The 23,535-nt window shown below is 41.9% G+C and overlaps 1 protein-coding gene across 1 annotated transcript; it reads left to right on the top strand.

Moving 5' to 3' along the window:
* Nucleotides 1-873: 873 nt before the first annotated feature.
* Nucleotides 874-23,391, top strand: DHX32 (DEAH-box helicase 32 (putative)). The gene is made up of 11 exons (XM_036386129.2): nucleotides 874-1,143; nucleotides 4,397-4,587; nucleotides 5,754-6,126; nucleotides 8,614-8,859; nucleotides 10,990-11,089; nucleotides 11,206-11,364; nucleotides 18,388-18,579; nucleotides 20,088-20,237; nucleotides 21,221-21,411; nucleotides 22,231-22,412; nucleotides 23,139-23,391. Exons 1-11 carry the CDS (start codon nucleotides 874-876, stop codon nucleotides 23,329-23,331), a joined length of 2,247 nt encoding a protein of 748 aa, XP_036242022.1. The 3' UTR covers nucleotides 23,332-23,391.
* Nucleotides 23,392-23,535: the final 144 nt, after the last annotated feature.

The raw sequence follows: 23,535 nt of genomic DNA, 5'->3' as shown, positions 1-23,535 counted from the left end.
AATGCAGCAGAATGGCCTAACTGAGCATGAAAACTGGACATTAGCAGCCTCCTGGTGATAACTGCCCTCTGGAGCTAAAATAAAAAGTGTTCTTTCATATTTGTCTTACAGTACAAGATTAGGAAGCTATTTTGCTACTTTTGAGTCCTCAGAGTTGGAGTCACTTTACATCAATAATGTTTTTTCTTCCACCACCTTCCAAGGCCACTTCTGGTGCCCTTGAAGGATTAGAACTGGGATTTTTTCATGTATCAAGTGTAGTTTAACTGCAGCAAAAGCTGCTAAAGCCTCCCAAGACCTCCAGGCTCATCCACAGAGTGCAATAAAAAGAGTTTTTGCCGGTGTGACTCACTGGAGCTCCGCAGAGAGCACAAAGGCAGCACCCAGGGGTGCAGCCTTTGTGCTGGGATTAGCTCCCACATGCCAGCCCTGCAATCACAGCCACAGCTCCAGAGCCTCCCCCAGCAGCCACAAAGGTCAGGCTCAGCTGCTCTGCCCAATTATTCCCCGGCTTGGACAAGAGCAAACACTGGGACTCGTGGGCTGGACTCAGTGCTGAACTGCAAAATCTGCTCAGCTTCTCTTTCTGGTTCCACTGCTGCCATTTGGAAGATTTTTGGGTGATTATTATTTTTTAATATATTTTCTCCAGGCTCACTGGGGTTGTTAAACCACCCAGAGTGAGACAAGCAGACCACAAAGGCAGCTGGACACCGAGCCGGACTTTTAAACCCAAGAGCTGTGAAATACTAATCCTGGAGTGAGGAAAAATGGATTTGCTCAGGTTTAGGGGGCCTAAATGATCAATCAGCACACAAAGGACTCCTTCCATCACTAATGTGCTTTTGCTGGGAATAATATATGTAAGAAAAAATGGAGTTTTTAACCTTTTCTCCAGAGAACCACTGCTTTTCAGAATTACTCGACGGCAGTGACGGGGATGAAGAGGAAATTCTTGTCTGTGGAGAAGATTTAGAGCTTAATCCTTTTGATGGCTTGCCTTACTCCTCCCGTTATTACAGACTGATGAAAGAGAGAGAAGAGCTTCCAATATGGCAAGAAAAATGTACTTTCATGGAAGCTTTGCTTCATAATCAAATTGTGATTGTGTCAGGAGATGCTAAGACTGGCAAGAGCTCCCAGGTCAGTACAACAGACTTGGTTGGGGTTTTTTAATGTATTTTTAGAACATTTAATGAGGTATGAATTTCAGAGTCACTGTAACTATTGTAATCCAAGGATTAAGGGCAGAAAGGGAAAGTAAAATGCAGAAGGTGAAGAAAGATTAATGCAGTCAACTACAGATTTAAAATATATTAAACATTTTAATAACTTTCTTCAAGCACTCAAAAATTTTTGAAGATACTCTGTGTTTTGGTTCTGGTTAATGCTGTATCAGGAAAGAAATCCAGGAGATTTGGCATAAGATAAAGTGACAAAACATTCCCAGGGAATGAAGGATTGAAATCAGCAGGGCTGATTCTCAGGGAGAATTAATGGTCTTTCACCCACCTCAGCCAGGAGCAAATGTTCTCTCCAACAGCACAAAATTACTTTACAAAACTCCTGTTAAAAGCAACCACTGAAGCCACAGTCTCAGCTGAGTCTAAGCACACAAGTATCAGTCAGGACTACGAAATTCTGCTTTACCAATATATAACAACCCAGGTCTGTTGTCACAGAGAGTAGAAAAGAATTTTCAAGTAAGTGCTATCAGCCAAAATACTGTTGTTTATGACTGGGATCAGGAGAAAAATTTCTTGCAGGTAGAGCTGCAGGATAATTACTGTTACAGGGCACCTCATATATCCTACAGACTTCAGTGCTGGACACTTCTAGAGATCACATTTTAAACTAGACACATCACACCTCTCCCTGAAAATTCCACTGTTCCCATAAAAATGATTCACACCCAAATAATTTTTGGAGTGCCAAGTTTTTACCCCTTGTTATTGCCTGTAATTTACACACAAAAAAAATGGTGTAATAGTAAACAACTTGCTAAGAATTGTTAGCTTTTAAAATGTCCTTTAACAAGGCAAATTTTATTGAACCTTCAATAAGATATAGCACATTGCTGGTTGGTTTTTAAACATCTCTAGAAATGCATATAACTATACAGAAATAAATTATATGTGGCTGATGCACCTAGGTTTAGATGTTAATTAAATTAAGGATTTGAAACCTAATCCATCCATTAAAATAATATTTTTAATGCAACTTTAATTTCTCATAACAACACATGGATATTCTCCAGTGTTGATGTTAGTAAATATATAAATTAAGGAGCTGCTGTGTAAGTTCCTGGAGCAGTTCAGTTTCAGTTATGTGTTTGCAGAGTAATTCATCAGAAATTATAGATATTGGCTGTGGCATTTGTCAGTTTGAAATCCTGGGATATGTTCTCCATGGATATGATCCAGAAGGGGCAGGTTTGCTGCTGAGCCAGCCCTGAACACAACTGCACTGACCTTGCTGTGATGCCTCAGGTTCGGCTTTTCTATTTTTCCCATTCTGTGCTGCTTTAGTGTGTGGGTCTGGGCTCACGTCAGGGCATGCTGAGCTCTGTGCACAGAGCAGGGAGACAAAACAATTCCTGCTCCAGCTGGGCACCAAGGACAAATGATCCAAATCTCAGCCCAAGAGCACAAACCCCGTGGGCTGGAGAGAGAAAAACAAGCAGGGTGGGACTGCAGGGGCTAAAGCTGGAATGGGACAATGAACTGCAAGGTGCAAATGGAGCAGAACTGATCCCAGGGACAGACCCCTGTGACCTGTTGTCCATTTTGGGGCCATTTTGGGTTGTGCTGCCCAAGGTGGATCTATTTGAGGCCTCTTAATGAATCCTTGCTTTATTCTTTAGCTCTATCCAGCCTCTGTTCTAGGTCAGCCTTCACAAGGCACCAGCTGGATCCATCAGCATGTGCTTGCAGTGACCCTGCTGTCACATCCTCCCCAGAGGCCCCTTCTGCAGCAAATTCCAACCTGAGTCCAGCTGAGCAATTCCCAGACAAACCTTCTAATCTGATGAGAATTTAGGAAATTCCAAGAGCTGACATGGGCAATTCCTGTGCATGGTGCAGGCCCTGGCACGCAGCGAGCGCTCAGCTCGGTTTTGCTGCTCTGCACTGCTGAGAACATTGCAGTTGTTCAGAATTCCAGTCCTGGAATAAGCTCCTAACAGGAATTAGCCTATGGGAAATTAGACTAATAATAAATTAGTAATTTCCATTATAATCTAATCAAACACAAACCCCACAGTTTGTATACCTCACCCTCTTCAAAATAAACGTGTTTAGTCCAGAAAATACTTATTAGTCTAGGGATAATGGGATAAATCCATTATCCCAATATAAAGGATTGGAAAATGTTATCATTGGCTTTGCAGTATATTCATTTTAATTTCCTTTACTAGGCTCTTTCACAGAATTCCCAGAATCACTGGGTTGGGAGAGATCTTCAAGATCATTGAGTCCAACCCATCCCCAACAGCTCAACTCAACCCTGGCACCCAGGGCCACATCCAGGCTTTGTTAAACACACCCAGGGATGGGGACTCCAGCACCTCCCTGGGCAGCCATTCCAGAACTTTATCACCCTTTCTGTGAAAAACTTTTTCCTGCTATCCAACCTGTATTTCCCTTGAGGCTGAGTGCTCTGGTTGTGTCAGTGCTGCTGGAGAAAGAGCCCAGCCCCAGCTGAGCACAGGCACCTTTCAGGAGCTGTGAGAGCGATGAGGGCAGCCCTGAGTCTCCTTTACTCCAGGCTGAGCACCCCCAGCTCCCTCAGCCGTTCATCTTCACAAAAAAATGAACGGGGGAAAAAAAATTCAATTAATGAAGCACTTTTGATAACATTGATTCGCTCAGCTCATAGCTTTGGTTTCCAAAGGAGCTGAGCGTGCTGATGACGGCGGTGCCGTGCTGTCCCCGCAGGTCCCTCAGTGCCGTGCCGAGCACTGCCTGGCCCTGCAGAGGTTTCCAAGAGCCCGTCCACCCTCACCCTGGTGCCGTGCTGTCCCCGCAGGTCCCTCAGTGCTGTGCCGAGCACTGCCTGGCCCTGCAGCCCTGCGGGGGTTTCCAAGAGCCCGTCCATCCTCACCCTGGTGCTGTGCTGTCCCCGCAGGTCCCTCAGTGCCGAGCACTGCCTGGCCCTGCAGAGGTTTCCAAGAGCCCGTCCACCCTCACCCTGGTGCCGTGCTGTCCCCGCAGGTCCCTCAGTGCCGAGCACTGCCTGGCCCCGCAGGGGTCTCCAAGAGCCCGTCCACCCTCACCCCGGTGCCGTGCTGTCCCCGCAGGTCCCTCAGTGCCGTGCCGAGCACTGCCTGGCCCTGCAGCCCTGCGGGGGTTTCCAAGAGCCCGTCCACCCTCACCCTGGTGCTGTGCTGTCCCCGCAGGTCCCTCAGTGGTGTGCCGAGCACTGCCTGGCCCTGCAGCCCCGCGGGGCCGTGGTGTGCACGCAGGTGCTGTCCCGGGCCGCCGTGGCGCTGGCCCTGCGTGTGGCCGATCAGATGGAGCTCGGCGTGGGCCATGAGGTGGGATACTGCGTGCCCTTCGAGAGCTGCTGTGGGCCTGACACCATCCTCAGGTTGGTGCCAATCGCGGTTTTTAAAAATTTAAAAGTAACAAAGTGGTTATAAAAATAGTAATACGATTAGAGTAATGATAATTTGGACGATTTGAATTAGGACAATATGAGACGATAAAAACAAAGAGTTACGCATGTCCGGGTACCTTTTTCTGGGCAGCATAAGCCCAAAAGAGGACCCACGTTAACAGAGGATTAACCCTTAAAAACAATAACCTGTTGCATATTCATACACCTCATACATGATGCATAAATTCCATTCAAACACAGCAACAACAGGAGAATAGCATTGAGGGGGATTTTTGGGAGATAAGAAATGCACTTAATGTAGCAAGTGCAGGCAGGTGACAGCAGGAACACAAGGATTCAGCTTTTGAGCCTCCCAGAAAGTTATGAGAGTTATTTTCTCTGGTTCCTTAATATGGGAGGCACAAAGTATCATATCTAGACCACAATCTTTTTTCTCAGCCACCAGTTTCCAGTGAAGAAGAGGATGCCCACCACTTCTGAAAATCAATTTCCACCACTCTTCCTCTTGCCTGTCCTTTCTCTGTGGAGAACTCCTTAAACCTCATCCTGCAGCAGAACTTCCTGCAGCTGCTCCTGTTAAGAGGGAGATGAATCCCTCCCTCTCACACATCAAAACCTGCTTCAAGAATTCCAAGTCCTGCTGAGCAACACAACAAAATTAATATCCTTTTAAAAACCTGTCAGCAGCAGGGGTAGAAGTGAGCAGGGCCTTATGGTATAAATGAATTGCTCATCTTGGTTCTGGCTCTGCCTCAAGTGCACCTTCTTTTCCTCATCCAAAGGGATTTGTTCCTAGCTCAGGAATTGTTTATGGCATGTGATGGAAGATGAAGAGATGATTTCAGGGCAGGAGGATTTCTGGTTTTGCCTGGGGCATCCTTTCCACCACTGTGTCTCAGAGTGTCATTGAATCACATCAGGTTTGTAGCTGCTAAAGGAAGGATTTGAACATGTAATGTAACTGAGACTAAAAATACTCCCCGTTCTTATCAAACCTTTCCTGTTGGAACAGAAAGAACCAAGCTGCCCCCAAGACACTGAATTCATTTCTTACAATAATAGCCCAAGACTTCTGGTACTTTTGGTAGCTTTTTTTTGGTACTCTGCTGGTAGAGTGTGGTGTGCCTGTGTTGCAGGTACTGCACGGATGAGATGCTGCAGCGGGAAATGATGTCCACGCCCCTCCTGAGCTGCTACAGTGTCATCGTCTTGGACGACGTGCACCAAAGGACGGTGGCCACAGATGCGCTGCTTGGCCTCCTGAAGGGGGTGTTGGCAGCCAGGGCAGAGCTGAGGCTGGTGCTGCTGACTGCCCCCCACATGTGCAGCACCCTGCAGGGTTTCTGTGGCGGGGTGCCCGTGCTGCGCGTGCGGGGCAGGCACCGCGCCCAGGCCGTGTTCTCCTGCAGCCCCCACGGGGACCCCTTCCTGCCGGCCCTCAGGCTGCTCCTGGAGATCCACCACACCAGGGAGAAGGGGGACATCGTCGTCTTCCTGGCGTCTGAGCAAGTAAGTTGTTGAACTGATGCCTTAAGTTTTAGCTTTCGTGTTTTCCACGTTCTGGGCTGCATTAGGAAATAATTCTGAACTTCATATGAAGTGCCAGCAAGTTCTGCTCACAGCTCAGGCACACAGAACAATCCTTTTCCAGGCCCAAAAAGTGCAAACAGAGAACTGGGGAGAGCAATTTGGGAGGATGAGACTGCATAACCTGGAGCTGGGATTGGACAATTAACCCCAGTATGGAAATGGACCAGAATTTATAAAAGTGTGAAAACTCATGACATGCCATCCATCTTGGGTCCATCTACATTAAAAATAGAATCAATATAGTCTCCAGATTTCAGCAAAAATACTGCACAAAGAAACTTTGATTAAACTCCTGGCTGTCCATTCCAGGCAGATACTCTGAAAGCAACAACATTTCCACATTAACCCCAATATGGAAACGGACCAAAACTTACACAAGTGTGAAAACTCGTGACTCATTGTCCATCTTGGGTGGAGCCATGGCCAGGCTCTTGTACTGCCCAGGGTGTATCTGTGAAGGCTTTTTAATAAATACCTGCTTTATTCTTTAACTCTGCCTAGTCTCTGTTCTAGGTAGCCTCTCTAGGAATCAAACCTGTTCTCTTTCTGATTTTAATCAGGAAATGTGGGTTTTTTATCTGACCTGTAAATACCTTGCTGTCAGTAGCTAAGACAGCAGATCTGCCACCAGGTTTCATAATTTCAGGGTTTTCCTTCAAAGAAGTCATGGCATACATAATGACATGGCATACATATACTGTGTTTTATACACATAGAATATCTATATAACACAGAAATACTGTGTAGGAAATATATATTTTTCTGTAGATTTAAAGACAGGCCACCATCCTTTAGTGTGATGCAAAAAGCTGTAGAAGCAGCACACAGGGGCACAGGCCACAAGGGCAGGGATTTAATAACCTGTCCTGGCACTGGGCATCCCAGAGTTTGTGTTATCCCTGTGGGGTGGGAATGGACACATGGACACAGGTCCAGCCTCCAGCAATGCCCTACAGCATAAGGGGGTTTTTACCTTCAACCTCCCAAGGAGATTTTTCCATTTGGATTCTTCTTCCCAACCATTTGTGTGCACAGCAGCAGGAGGAAAAAGTCACTCCAGAGGTGTGAAAGAAAATCCAGGAATCTGCACAGGCTTGGACGTTCTAAATAGTGACACCTTTGAACCTCTGTAGACAGCAGTGGTTCCCTAAATTCACTGCACCAGCAGGTCCTTTATAGCTGTCAAAGTAACCTGACAATCAAATAAATATTTCAGTGTTTGTGATTATTATTATTATTATTTTCCTGATAATGATCCCTGATCTTCCACTGTGTGCCATTAAATCTGCTTTAGAACAACCATGACCCCAGGAAATAATGACTTTTCACAAGCAAAGATAATTTACCACAAACTACCCAGGTAGTGTTTGTTGCTTTTCACTGTTAAAAGGGGGATGGATAGGAAACACTTTTAATTATGTCAATAATCAGTTTTAAACCTTATAGACACCAATTTTACAAATGATAAAGTGATGAATTCTCTGTGGTCATCCCCATATTTACCATAGATAATGTTAGAGAAAAAACACACTCTCTTTCCATTTCAAAAGTTTCATTTCATTTCTGCTTAAAAGGGTTTTTTTTTGACAGGTAAATTCCCCACAAAACTAGAATAGGAATTTCTTTCTTGCCTAGAAGAGATCACTCATTTTTCTCTCTCACAATGAACAGAACACTCATTATAAACCAGAACATCCCATGAATTCTTGTTTAACTGTGATTTAAAGTTTCATAGTGGTAATGGTCCACTGTTCCCAAGCACTCAACTGTCTTTTAAACTAAACAAAAATATGAGTTAACCAAGAACATCAGAATTTATGAGCTGCCCTGCTGCCAGCCTTGCTCTTAGATGTCACTCTTGTATCTTTATAACAATTTTTATGGAGCACTTTCAACCTATAACTGCTGGAAATGTGCTGCCACTCTCAAAGAGAAACTCAGGCTGGCTTTTCAATTTTGCAAAACCTTTGCTAATAAAAATGCTTTTACAAAAATTCCCTTTCAGACTGAGGAAGGCCATGAATTATTTTTGTATGCCTTTTCAAAAAATCGTGCAGAACACAAATGGTTTCTTATTAACCCCCTCCAACAGCAAAACACTAAAACAACAACAAAAAGCTTTTACAATTCATATCCAACCTCTGGATGTGTGAACTCTTTAAAAAAATAAGGTGATGCTCCATCAACACAAGTTAGGGACATTTTATTGACTTTATTAAATCTTTATAGGGTTTATTAATCATTGGGGGGAAAAAATTGAAACCTTTACAATACTTATATCTACTCAAATATAATAATTAAGAGAAAGTAGGGAGGTTTCTGCATATTTTGATCATTTTATGTGTTGCAATTGGACTAAGAATATAGCAGTTTTGTAAGGAAAAAATGTATTTCTCTTGATTCCAGGACATTGAAAAAGCTTATCAGATGATCAGACAGGAACAACCCAATTTAAACCCTGACCTTGGAGAACTCATCCCCATCCCTTTGTACCCCACAAAACAAGACCTGACTCCCAAACTAATTCAAAACAAGCAGAAATGCTGCAAAAAATACAGGAGGAAAGTGCTACTCACCACCAGCTCTGGAGAACCTCTGGTCTGGACTAAAAATGTGACTTTTGTCATCGATGTTGGTGTGGAGACAAGAAAGGTCAGTGAAGGGAACCAGAAGCACTTTGTCCAAAATAAACTCTGCAAAAGGGCTTTTCAGGCAGGGGAGAGGGAATTGTGCAGCTCAGATTAATGCAAATAGTCTCTAGAGGATCATGTGGTTTTCTCTTCTTTCACAGCACAGGTTCCATGATATTTTTAACAGGCAAATTAATGGAATTTATATCATTTTCATGGGCATTTCTTGTGAAAACCAAGCAAGAAATCACAGTTACTTCACAAATTCAATCAGAAATTGAATTTTTGAAGTTTCTAAAGCCAGATGAACACTTGCAGTTGCAACTGCCACTCATTTGGGCACCAAACCCATGACAGGTTGGTTGTAAAATAAATCTCACTTGACTTCTGGCCTATCAGTCATGAATGTCTCTTCAGTATGTTACATAAAGCAAAATACAATCACTTCTTAGGCACCTATTGGCAGATCTCCTGGTTTAGGAGATTATTCTCATCCCTTATTTAATGATTTAGTAATTGCCCACACAGGGAATCTCTATTTTTTTCGACATGTGTTCCCATCCAAATGCTGCAATTTATCTAATTGCATTAGAGATAATTAGATAAATTAACTAAATAAATTGATTTATCTAATTCATACTTAACCTTTTCCAGTTCATTCTAAGTTTGGCCTCATTGTTTTGTTTTCCACCCTGGGAAGGATTAGTGCAGCTGCAAAAAAAAAAAAAATCCCATTTATTTCTACAAAACTGATGTCCTAAGTAGGAGGAACATGAACTGGAGAGCTGCACTACTACAGGTTTTGTAACTGTCCTGGTTAAAATAAAAATTCCAGTAACAGGCAAAAGAAACAATGTAATATATTTCCTTTCTATAGTACAAGGTGGAATAGCCAAAATTGGAGTTAAGTGTTCCTAACATTGTGGAGCAGGGATCATTAATCCTGATTGGCCTTGCAAGTGTTTCAGGGAAAAGCTTGTGAGCTACCAGTGCTTGTCATCTGCATTGCAAAAATCTGCCATTTTAAAAGGTTTTTAACTGGGAATTATGAACTAACTCGGTCTCAAGGCAAGTTTAAAAAAGTTACAGTTTTGTGTGCAAGGAAGAAAAGCCCAAAAGCAGTTTTCAATTAGACCATGCTTATTTCTTAAACTTATTCCTACAACTGCAGTTTTCTTGGATGGCAGAAATGAATTTCACTGCCATGGTGACCTGAAGCCCAAAGTACAATTCAACAAATTACAAATGTTGTGAATTTAAAATACAAATCATTGGGAACAAACCAGATCCAACAGTCCTGATGTCTGTCAAATCATCTCTATCAGGGATGCAATTTTTTACCTTTAAATTCAATTCTTTTGTTCAGTCTTGTGATATTCCTCCCTCACCAGTTCAAATTCCCATTCAGGCAAAGTCAGCTGAGCACAGGGGGAACAGGAAAAGTTCAGTGCAGAGCAAAATCCCACCTGGTCCTTGCAGCTGAGGTAAATCAGCAATTCACCTGCAGGAAAAGAAATTTGTGCCCTGCACTGAAGGATTTTTTTTTTTAAATTTTGATCTTTTTTTTTGTCTGCTCAAAGCAGATAGAGTTGACTCAGAAGGCAGGACTAGAGAGCTGCCTTATCCTGGCAGTTTTATGTCTTGCTGGACACCACAGGCTTGTGGCCAGAGCAGGGAGTGAATCAGCTCCTCAGCTTAATCCAAATAAAGCATAATTAAGATAACTATAAAACATGGCATCATATATCTCCAATGCAGCCCTCATCCCCTGGAATTTCAGTATTAAGGCAAAAATCTGCAGTTAGGGAGCAAAATGCTGTCAGAAAATGTTGGGATTCTGTCACTGCAAGAAATTAATAATATTTTCTGATGTTTTTCTTGATGATACCATTTTCTGCTTCAGTAAGGTACATTTCTTCAGGGGGAAAAAAAAAGACATTTATCTCAGAGCACACTTTAGAGTGTCTGCAAAACATCTGTCAGTTTGTCAGGGTGCTGAGTGCTCTCCTTCCCAAGCTGCTGAAACAACAAGAAATGAAAACTGTTCCTACCCTTTCTGTGAAATGACCTAGAGAGAAATTCAGTACAGACCATTCATATTTTTGCAGCCCTTGTGTACTTGTCTGATGCTTGGTATCTCTTTCATTTAAAGGTGTACAATCCTAGAATCAGAGCAGACTCTGTTCTAACCCAGCCTATCAGCCAAAGTCAAGCAGAGGTGCATAAACAAATTCTGGGCATGTCTCCATCAGGTAGAAATATTAGCTCAAAATTTCAATCCATTAGCTCAAATTTATTAATGCAATCAACGTGGCAACATGAGGAGGAAGCATGTTAAAAAAGGTAATTTTCCTGAATTCTCTTCCAGGGAAAATCTTCTGCTTGTACCCTGAAGAATTTACACACAAGGAAATGAAGGCAGAAATCCCAGCTAAAGTTCAGGAATCCAACCTCACCAGCTTGGTCCTGTTCCTGAAGAGGATGGACATAGCAGGCTTTGCACACTGTGACTTCATCAGCAGCCCAGGTAAGAGGATTCACCAATTTCTCATATTTTTATCATTATTTTAGAAGCTCTTTCCAGGTTAATTTTACCCTGTCACTCACAGGATTGTTTTTTATTTAAAGACTTGTAATAATATCACCCTGCTTTTCCCACTTACCTGCTACAGCAACAGCACTTAGAAAAAAGACCATAAAGTATCTGAATGGAATTGGAATGCTAAAAAAAAGTTCAATATTCCAAGTATCTTCTCATCTAGGTTACCTATTATTTTCCTGTAACCCACAAAGAAAATTTGTGCCCTGTTGTACAAGGTATTGTACAGAAATCCAACGAAATATATTCCTTTAATCAAAAGTTTACAAGCCAAATAAAGCACTGTTGTTACCTGGGGGATGTGTGTGGAGGAAATGAGCTCCCTCCTTATCCTCCAGCATCTCCCACCTCAAATTTACAATGGGCTGCTCCTTAAGGACAATATTCCTTGTAAAATTAACCCAAATATGCTTTCAGTACCAGCCAGGGAAAACACAGGGATTTTGAGGTAAGAGAAGAAAGGAAGTTGCCTTTGTTTTCCCCCTGACTTCATAATTTAGGTTTTTTTCTATAGGATATTTTCCTCTATTCTGGCTTATCACAAACCCCAAGTGCCACTGCAGGTTCTGCTGAGGCTTTGAAACACATTAAAGTGAGGGAAATAGCCCTGATTTCATTGGTTTGGGGATTGCTGGCTTCATTCTTGAAAATTTTCCAGTGCAAACAGGAAAATAATATGTAGAAAATAATTTCTTATATTATTCTGCCTTTCCTCGTGCACATACACAAAATTGGAATGATCTCTTCTATGTGTTGTTCACTGTAATTAATCAGTAATAAAGTGCTAATTCTCACTGTTGGATGTTGCAATAGATGGTTAAGTGGAATTTTTAAGAAAAATTTATTCTAATTTTCCTTTGTGTGTCTGTTTAGCAGAAGCATGCCTAAAGAAATAGCAAAAACCTTGACCAGTCTGATGGTAATTAATTCAAAACCAATGAGAATTGGAGTATTTTGGCCTTGTGTCATCTCCTGTGCTGAACCCACAAAATCTGCATGGAAAATGTTTATGGAATAGTTTGCTCCCACTCAAATTTAGAATATATTTTACTATTAAAAAATATACTAAAACATATGAATGCTTTTCCTGGATATGAAGAAAGTTGGTCTTGAACTGTAGAAGGAATTAGCAGAATTATATGAGGGAAGGCATTTGGCATTTTTGGGTTTAAAGGCACAATGGGGACAACATTCAGAGAGCATGAAGTGCTAGAGGCACACAAGGGTTTCACAGATACAGGAATTCCACATTTTGGCTGTATTTTTGGATGATGCAGCTGAAGAAAGCATTGTCCTGATGTGTAAAAACTTGTGAAGGTATTTGATGAGTGAAAGAATTGGCTTTACTTGGATGGACATCACATATGGCAAAGTTTTGCTGACTAAATCAAGAGTGTCAGGTGCAGGTACTGAACAGTTTTAGCAATTACTAAATTATTGTCCACTAAGTACAGTGGACAAACTGGCTGAACAAAGGAAAAATCCCACAAACTTCTTGAACAAAGGAAAAATCCCACAAACTTCTTGAACAGAGGAAAAATCCCACAAACACTGCAGGGGTGCTCTGAAAGGAGGGGAGAAAGGGTTGCACAATTTCCTTGGCTGCTTCCTGCCTTACACAATTAAACATTTGAGACACAGCTTTGATAATCCAGCACAGCTCTTCCTTTAACCAGGACACATCACACATGGGCTTTCTTTCCACTTTGGAGCAGACAGGGAACTTTTTTCCTAGCAGCACTTGGATTGATCCCTACAGAACCCTCCAGAGATGAGGGCAAAGCTGCCACAGTCAGAACAGAGTTTGGAGTGCCTGCTGGGAAATTCTCTGAAAGAAACTGGAGAGCCCAAGGGAGAAATTTGTCAGGGGAGTCAGTACTTGTGTTGGAACAGCTCACAGAACTCAAAACACATCAGGCTTTCAAGCACACAAACCCAAGGATGCTTTGGGCTGGAAGGGACCTTAAAGATCACCCAGTTCCATCCCTGCCATGGGCTTGGCTGTTCCATGGCTCTTCCCCTCCTTGGAGCTGAGTTCCCTTGGAGGAAAAGGAGTAAAAACATTGCAGCATCCCCTGGGTGCCACAGGCTTCCCTCTGCTCTGTTTCTGTCCAACAAACATTCTCACCTGGTCTTGGCAGCTGAAACACAGGGAGCCTTTAGGGGTTCTCAGAGGTGCTGGGGTCCCCATCCCTGGGTGTGTTTAACAAAGCCTGGAGGTGGCACTGGGTGCCAGGGCTTGGGTGAGGGGTTGGGGCTGGGTTGGACTCAATGATCTTGAAGGTTTCTTCCAACCCAGTGATTCTGTGAATTCTGTGAATTCTAGGTGAATTTCTCCTAGAAAAAAAAATAGCAAGTTTTCACTGAGATGACAGAGTAAGACAGGGCATGAGCTGGTGAACAAACAAATCAGAAGGACACTGGAATTCATAGCAAGAAGTACTTCTCAATCTGTCTCCTGCACATGGAGAACGTGCAGCAGATAAGAGACAAAAGATACATCAGTAAAACATTTTACATTTTATTTCTGCTCAGCAACAATGTGCACAAGGGATTTTTTTTTCCTGCTGCTCTTTGAGGAGAAATAAAAGCCTGGATTAAGTCTGACTCATTACTGCATTATGAAAGCAACAAACATGTCAGGCTTACAGCTGCTGCATTTAATTCATGCCATAATCGAGAGCAGCAAATGCAGCAGAGCTCGTTCCCCTTTCTGGAATTCATGAGCCAGAGGAAAATGAACCTGGCACTGCAGCTCCAAAGTGCATCAGAGGGGTTTCCTGTACCCCTAGAACAGGGATGTGTTTGCATTCTGATCAGTAAATCAGATAGATCTTTGCTGGGGTTTATAATGGGACAAAAGAATTCCAGTCCCATAGATTGCAGCAACACTGAGTACTTTTGTGAATTACTGGAAAATCCTTATTTAAACTAAGTGAATCATTAGAAAGATGAAGCCATGCAAAATTTCTCTGTGGGATCAAGGGGAAAGCATTTGCAGATTCTGCATTCATTCAGAATTTCCCTAAACAATTTTCAGATTAAAGGATGTATCAATGGTCATGACCATGACATTGAGAGCTATGCTTTCACAACCCCCTGGAGAATATATTTCTGGAAAATCCAGAATAGCAAGAGTTGTATACATAATTTCAAATTGTTTCAGAAAAATTAATTGTTGGCATATTTTCACTGGAGACTGTCAAAGTCAGAAACTCAATCCACCATGTAAACTCTGCTCAGCAGAGATCACTTCAGGGCAGATTTATTATCTTACATTTACTTGTGAATTCTTTGTTGTATTAAATTCTGGATTTCATCAATTAAATGATGTGTGCAGACATTATTCAGTATATTCTGTCAGGACAGGGCAGGGCAGGCCCTTCCTGGCTGTCCCTGCTGGCAGAAAAGCACAGCAGGGACCATCACCAGCCAGACTGGAGGAGTGATGAAGCAGCATGAGGGGGAATGGAAATACTGCAAAGTGTGAGCTTGGGGAGGTAATTTTTAATGATCAACTATCATTTCAAAATAATAGTTCTAACAGCAAAACAGACACATAAAAAATCCTGACTCAGAAGGTACAGGGGGAAAAAGAGAATCAGGACAGAGAAACTTGTGCTTGCAGAAGAAAAATCTTTGCATAATTTGAGGAAAACTTGGCATAGACTCCTCCTTGTTCTCAGTTTGCTGTCCAGGGAGCAGTGTTAGAAAGCAGGAACAGCAAACACCCTTCCCCAGGACTGCTCTGCCTGCAGGAATTACCTGGGCAGTTCTTTCTGCTCTTCAGCCCAACAGAACCTGCAAAACCTGGGCTGTGCCAGGCAGAGCATCAGCTCCTTTAACACAACATCCCTTCACCACCTGACATCCATGGCAGCTCTTTTTTTAAGTTATTCCTCTGGAAGGAAAAGATCTATCCAAAAAAAGGTATTTTACCATCCTCAGCATTTGCAGATGAGGCAACCAGAACACAGGAGCTGTGGATCTCCAGAGAAGCACAAGAGAGCAGTTAAATGGACTATTAAAATCCCAAAATTTAAGTTTCATTCCTATCTCTAATATCCACTTATTACAGACCAAATCCTTAAATCACTTGCTTCCTAATGCAACAAAAATAATACTTTTTAATTTATTTGCTCACACCTTGAGCACTTGGCATTTCAGCCATCTGGGATGTGGTGCTGAAGACTACAGGTGTAGCTGACTTTAGAGACAGAATTTACTCTTGTTCACATCAAAGTCACAGAAATATGAAACCAAGAATATCATTTCAAGTAGCTTGAAACTCTCAGATAAACTGTTCCAGTGCCAACAATAACATTAAGTTATAGATTTGCTTTCCTAAGCCTAAGAAGGATCAAAAGCAGGATCTGTATTTACATAAAACTGGTCAGATCTCCTGAAATGAGTCCAGAGCAGCCAAAGAACACAGAGCAGGGAAAGAAAATATCAGGTTAGGAAATACCTTTTAAAATTCCAGGGATGTGACAGCTTCTTGTTGAAAGCACAGGACACATCTTGAGAGGTTTTTTGAGCTTTGCTGCTGTGAAAGCAGCAGTGGAGTCACAAATCCTCGTGCTTCACACCTCAAGGCACCAGTGGCTGGTGCTGGCACGAAGCCCTAAAAAGCCCCACTCTGTTTTTTTATTTTTGCTTTTTTACTGTTCCTTCACCTGCTCTAATCCACCTTTACTGTCTTGTCCTTTTCAGAGCAATAAAACTCCAGGAATCTTTTTTTTTATTTTTTATTTTTATTTTCCAGAACACTCATAGCAAGACAGGGAAGTAATTTGTGCTTATAAATCTCAAGACAACTAACTCTAGGGTATAAAAATGCAAATTACTGATGCCATCAGGGGGTTGAAATTGGCAGCCATATAAGCATGTATTTTGTGAGCTCTAGCACAAACTACCTTGTTGAATTCTGGAAAATAGCTTTCCATGATCTCCTAGTAATTACTACACGTCTGAGTGACCCTTTTACTACCCCTGATTTTCAATCACTGATTTTTATTTCCTGTCACTGACTCATATTATCATCAGCTGCTACTTCTCATTTCTTTAAAACTCCTAAGTATTTTCTTCTCAGATACTTCAGTTTTTGCAAGGCCTCATTGTTTATCCCACTAAACACCACATTTTTTATAATAAATGTGCTCTCTAGAGAGAATTTTTCAGGCAGAGGGAAGAACTCTTAAGACTGAAATGAAGCAGTTTCATAAGGAATTTGCAGGTTCCCAAGAGAATTTGTCTGAAAACTGGGTGTTTTAAACTTAACCAAAGTCACATTAGCAGATTGAGATGCTGGAGAAGTTCTGGAAAAGCTCATGAAAGGGGAATTAATAAACTATTTTTCCCCTTCAGACATAGCAGAATGAGGTTAAAAGCAACAGGTGCTTGTTTGCTTCCCATTTTACTTTTTCCTTGACTCTAAGTGGTTAATTCCAGAGAGATGGCAATAAACAATTCACTGCCAGTGAAGTCAAAACCTCACCTCAAGATTTTCTTGCAGAATGTGTGGGGAAAGTGTGGCAAAATGTGACCTAGCAGCTCATTACAGCCTTTTAGTCTTGGTGATGCCATACACATTCCCACTCTTAATGAATGCAAGAAATTATTTCAGTCATCTACTAATGAAGATCCAAGTGCAGATGCACCCCTGCTGTGGGCAGCTGTGCTTGTGGCCTGGATATTTTATTTAGGGATTTTTTTCCCCATTAATGTACAGACTGACAAATGGCCAGTGCAGCTTCCCAGGGCTGGGGGTGAGGCCAAGTCCTGCTGCAGTGGAATTTCTGCCACCAGCTTCAAAATTAACTTGTTGTCCATAAAACTGAGAAAATATCAACCAGATCCTTAGGCTGGAGTGAGGAGAAAGTTCCTGCAGTGGTTGGAGAGCAGTTGTGAATGTAAATGAACTGCTACCCATGAAAGATATTGACCATTCAATATAACCTGGACTAGAAATCTACCTTGGAAAAGAGCTGGGAGGAAAGAACCTCAAAGAACCTTCACACTTCAGGAGTTCCCAAATCTCCACCATGTTTTTCATGCTCTGGAAACAATTTTTTTGGAGTGTAGGCCTGACAACTTCAACTTGAGGGTCCCTCTTTCAACCTTCAGAACTGGAGCCACAAAAAGCTCTTCTATGCTTGTTTGACCTCCTGTTATCACCATCAGATTTCTTTTCAGACCTGCTCAGTTCCTAATTTTAAGTGTTGATTTGTTTAATCTTGTCCTCTCAGGATATTTTTGTATGTTCCCTCATTATTTTTGCTGCCTCACTGTTCTCACTTCTACTCGTGGAGGTTGTAAGGAAGTTATAACCCACACTAAGGAAGAACTGAACATTGAATTTTGTGGAGTGAGGAAGTACAGACAATTGCTATGGAGACATTTTCTTTTTCTACATTCCCATTTTTCTTCTGGTTTTATGAGAATCTATGTATAAAAAGTATAATAATTAAAAAGACAACCAAGAGAACTCCAAATACCTGGAAGAATAGCAGTTATAACTTCTGTAAATATCAGAATATCTCCTCTGGTTAAAAAAGATCCTGTTCTGTATCTTAGCACCCCTCACATGTAACCACCCCTCTTAATAAAAGAATAAACATAAAAAACCCACCTGAAATCTGCCAATAATGGAAGCAGTTTTGACAGAGTCTGGGAGTATTGAGGATTGTGTCCAGGCTTTTGACAAAAATTGTTCTGACATTAAAAGTATCAAAAAAGTGATTTGCAGCTCTGTGATTGTTACCTCTTCTTTGCTTCCTCTAGAATTTTCTCAGTCTTTCATTCATCCATTACTTTTTGTTCTTAATCACTTATTTTTGTTCAAATACCAGATGTATCATTTTCCCACAGCTGAACTATTACAATGAGAGTTCAGACATTCATTCCTGTGCACCACTCTCAAGAACTGGAATTCTCTTCCCTTTTCCTTAGCTCCTGAAAGCCTGATGCAGGCTTTGGAAGATCTGGATTATCTGGCAGCGCTGGACAACGATGGAAACCTCTCTGAATTTGGGATTATTATGTCCGAATTCCCCCTGGATCCTCAGCTGTCCAAGTCACTGCTGGCTTCCTGTGAATTTGAGTGTGTGGATGAGATGCTCACCATTGCAGCCATGGTCACAGGTACTCCTGATCAGCTCTCACTGCAGGCCTTGTGCCACCTGCCCAGTCCAGACTCCTTCCCTATCTATCCACAAAAGCAAATTTTTGTTATTCTCATCCTGCTTACTTCAAGTAAATGAATATATTTGGCTGTTCAAGTTTTAACTGTAAGGATACAAGGAAAACTAAGTAAAGAATTCCCACTTCCAGAATTCCATTTCCAGGCTTCAGCTGCCCATTGGCTTTCTCCCTTTTGTCAGAAACATCCCTTCAAAATGAAACTTTCTCATATTAATCTACATTTGTGACAGATCAGTGCAGCAAAATAAAGGAAGTTCTAATTAGAAAACATTGAACTGTTTACCTACAAACAATCACTTTGTGATCTTGTCTCTCTACTTCAAATATTTTATAAAGCTGACATAACCTTGTAGTCTTGAGCAGCAAACATATGAACCACAAGCTATCAAGCTGCATGAGGTGTTCTCCTTGTAGGACAACTTTTTATGCCCAAACTGGGTTGATTTTTAACTTGTGATGGTTTTTCTAAAGTACATATAACAAATGTAAATGTTTGAGCATAGGAACAATTCCATTTTAGAAAAGCTCAAAAGACACAAAAGTAAAATGCACTGGAAAGCACAAATTTCAACACAGAGGGGCAAATTAAGGCATTAAATCAAAAGATGTCTTTTTATAATAAAGAAACCATTTGTTGGATTCGGGCTGAATTAGGTTGTGACATTAGGAAGCTTTTTTGGCATCAGTCTGGGAGAAAGCTGCTCTTTTGTGTTTGCAATACATATTAACTAAATAACATCATTGTTGCCTCTAGAAATGAAGGGATGGGACTATTTTCAGGCTAAGAAGGATTTATTGCTCAGACAAACATCAGTCTCAGAGGCCTGAGATTTCAGAGGAGCAAGCATTCAGCCATAGCTCAAGAGCAGTCACAAGTTCTTTGTTACAAGGCACTCTAGAACTTTCTAACCCAATGGACAGGTGCCACAGGGTTTATTTTGCTTTTCTGACCCATCACCTTTACTCACTTCTGCTGCACTGAGGATACTTTTGTCCAATGGGCTCCTGTCTCACAGGCACACATCTGCTTCTGTTCTGACTTCTGAACTCTCAGTTTATTCCACACAACCCACCCCTACATTATAAACCCTTCACCACCTTATCAGTGCAGTTTCTCCCTTACTTCAGGCATATTCTTACTTACAACTATAGAAATATGAGTTTATGATTTTTCTCCTTAATATCTGTGTATTGTATTTTTACATCAATCCAAGGCTGCAGATCAAACCCTTCAGTGTCTGTGGGAGTTTCTGTTTTTCTGATTCCCCCAAAACAGGACTGGAAGGACACCCACAGAATAAACCCTTAGTGAACGCAGCAGGTTCAGTTCTTCAGCGTTGTTCCAATACTGGGGCTTAAATGCAACTGAGGAAGGAGAAACCCAAAAAGAACAACGGGTTTCGTGCATGCACCTCTGTGTTTTCACCACTGGCTTGGTTTTCCCTCAGCTCCCAGCTGCTTCCTGCACGCCCCTCCTGGCACAGAGGAGATCGCTCGGAGCCGCTGGCGCCGCCTCTCCCACCCTGCAGGAGATCACTTCACCCTCATCAACATCTTCAACGCCTTCAGGGCAGCCACTGCCAGCCCCACACAGCCAGGCAAGTGTGCCCGAGCCACCAGCAGCCCACTGGCACCACTGGGGAAAAAAACAAACCCAAAAATCTGGTGGTTCTTTCTAGAATTGCTGATATGTGGGGAGAAACCTATGGGAGTAGCTATTGCTGATGAATATTAATTGACTAATTAATTAAAACCGTCCTAGGACAGCATCTCTTACCCAACAGGGATCCACAACCACTATTCCAACTGTCCTTTGAAGTGGCACTGTGCAAAACCAGAATGATGGTTCCTCCTGTAGAAGCACAAAATCCAAGTTTAGGATGAATAAAAGCTGTTGAGGAGGGCCTCAATTCCCCCAACAGCCCAACACACAGCTAGAAAACTTGTGAACTGAATAGGATAGCTGTGAACTGAAAGGAAAATTTAAGGGACAAATGGAAAGCAGTAAAGTTCACATTTGCAGGAGCACAAATAAAAGCCAGGAGGCTGCAGAGCAGCAGAAACTCTTCACTGCATTTTCCCCTGCTCCAGTTCATTGAGCCCCAGTCCAGTGCTCAGACAGCAGAGGGATAAATTTGCACACACTGAGTAAAACCTTGAGACAGGGAAGCAGGATTGTCTCCTGTTCAGTCGTGTGGAATGCTGAAGAGAGCTCCAGGAGAACCAGTCCTGTGCAGCACCAGCACTGCAGGTGTGATTTCAACTCCAGATCCTGGCCTAAATCCACAAGGCCTGAAAAACAGAATTGCTACTCATTCTGTGGTGAGCTTTACTCAGAGCTCAAAAAGAAGGGGTTAGATTGAGGAAGAAATAGCTGCAATTCTATAAAACTGACTGAGGATATCCAGTATTGCCCACTTACTTGGTGAGCTGAGCCTGAGCTGTCTGTATGGCTCACTACCAGAATTTTGGACATCATCTGCAGCAGTGCAAGAACATTTATTAGCATTTATTGCACAGAGCAGCACCTCTGCAACAGTGAGATTCTGCTTTAAGCCAAACCATTGTTTTGTCCCCACAGACCTCAGCAGGGAGCAGTGGTGCTGTGAGTATTTCCTGAGCTGCTCTGCTCTGAGCATGGCAGAGATGATCAGAGCCGAGCTGGTGGAGATCATGAAGCGCATTGAACTTCCCATCTCAGAACCAGACTTTGGATCAGAAGCAAATCTGCTAAGCATTAAGAAAGCTCTTTTATCTGGTTACTTCATGGATGTAAGGAAAAACACTGTGGTTTCATCTTCCTGCACTGTTAAATTATGTAGAATGCTTTCAGAAAACTTAAGTTCATTAGTGAAATCTCTTGATTACCATAAAAGCCATTTTTTTCCCAGTCTATCAAACACTTCTTCTCATTTTCATCCTCCTTTTCTCTGAGGTTCATCTCTCACTGCATGGAGTTCACACTCTCCATAGCAAGAAAAAAACTGCCAATATGCCTTTCACTCAAAGAACTCTTACACCTCAAAAAAACCTCTTGAAATTGCAATATTCTCTCAGGAATTATCTCCTTTTTGAAGGTGAAAAATTGCCTGGAAATAGAGAAATGACTTGGATATATTTAGGTGTGCATAACAGACAGCTTGCCTCATCTCAGGAAGGCATTCTTAACTGTAATTGTAAATGCAAACTAGATTGATTTATTCCCACTTGAATCCCCAGGCTTTCCTTCACATCCCTGTGCCAGTTTCCACACAAAAATCACCTCTCCCAGCTGCACATTTCATGGCCTGACACATTGTATTTAAAAGTGTATGTGCTATAGAATACATGTTTGAATGCCTTCACACAGACCTGCAAAGCCAAACTCTGATAGTTTTGTACTTCTTTGTTGCAGCTTCCTTTCAAATACACAGATGAACATTTTCTTTAAGTCTCATTTCATGGTATCCACTCCCAAGCTTTCCCACAAAAACTTGGGAAGAGTTTCCAGTTGAAAGTATCTGGAGGGAAGTTTAATTTCTGGTTGAAATCTAAAAGGCACTGATCAATTAAATAATGGATAACTCTCCACATTGTTATTTGTTTTTTTAGATTGCTCGTGATGTGGATGGCTCAGGGAACTATTTAATGTTAACACACAAACAAGTGGCCCAGCTCCACCCCTTCTCATCCTATTGCAACACCAGGAGGATTCCAGAATGGGTTTTATTCCACGAGTTCAGCATCTCAGAGGGCAATTCCATCAGAGTTGTCTCTGAGATCTCCCCCCATCTGTAAGTGAACTGTGATGCAACTCTCCTTCACTCCTGAAATCATCACTTTGGGAGGATAATAAAAATAGAAAGGGAAGATCTGTGATCCCAGGCCCTCACTATTCTCAGCAGTTGCCACTGTAAATGTAATCAATTAAAAAAGCCCACATTATGAACTGCAAAAGTTTCTTACAAGGTGAAATATACAGAAAAAAAATTCAATCAGAGTTAACAGAGCAGTGTACTCACACATGAATCCAGCTGGAAAGGTCTTTGCTCCCTGAAAAGCTGTTTTCCAGCAAATCCTTTTCTTAACATCTTTTCTGTACCCAGCCAGCTGAATCATGGCCTGTTATGGATTCAGGGAGAGACCAGAGTCCTCCTTCTGCAAAAATCTCTTACACAATGAATATACATTTCACTCTCCCATCTTTTGCATTCCCCATGTTTATAGGAGAGCTGTTTTCATAATGTTATTGAACCATTCTGCTCCAAAGCAGGGAAATTCCTATTTAATGCAGCCTGCAGCACTGGGAACTGCACTGCAGCTCAAGTGCAGGCTGAGGATTTTCAGTGCTACTGAAAGCACAAACTCCTGCTACATCTTGCAGAGAATCTTGGATTCTTGCAGAGTTTTGGGCTTAAATATCAACTCTGCAGTTCTTTTGGATATGCCTAGAAATAATTATTCAAGTATTTGAAAAATCAATTACAAATGAATAATGTTTTGTGTGATTTTCTCCCCAGATTTGCAGAGCTGGTGCCTCAGTATTATTTCAGCAATCTGCCTCCAAGTGAAAGCAAGGATATTCTGCAGGAAGTGATCAATCACTTGGCACCTGTTTCAGCCACAGAGGAGGAACAGAAAACTGCCAATGACAGCAAAGAGAATGAAGAATTTCCCCAAACTCCCACTGAGCAGAGATGTGTTATTCAGTGAATTTAGACTGAACTCTCACATACTGGACAACAATAAATAAAAGCAATATATCCAAACCACATCCCCACCTTAACCTATGTAATTATTTCAAACTTTTGACATAAATACATTTAACAGAAGAAATAAAGAAAAAGCACTTTTCTCAACAAAAGGAGATTGCAGGCATTATTTTGGAACAAAACCACCTGATTTAGCTTTGGTTAA

Source organism: Molothrus ater, chromosome 8 (genome assembly GCF_012460135.2).
Source record: "Molothrus ater isolate BHLD 08-10-18 breed brown headed cowbird chromosome 8, BPBGC_Mater_1.1, whole genome shotgun sequence".
Taxonomy (NCBI): domain Eukaryota; kingdom Metazoa; phylum Chordata; class Aves; order Passeriformes; family Icteridae; genus Molothrus; species Molothrus ater.
Note: the sequence above shows the minus strand (reverse complement) of the source record. Positions and strands in the feature narration are given on the sequence as shown.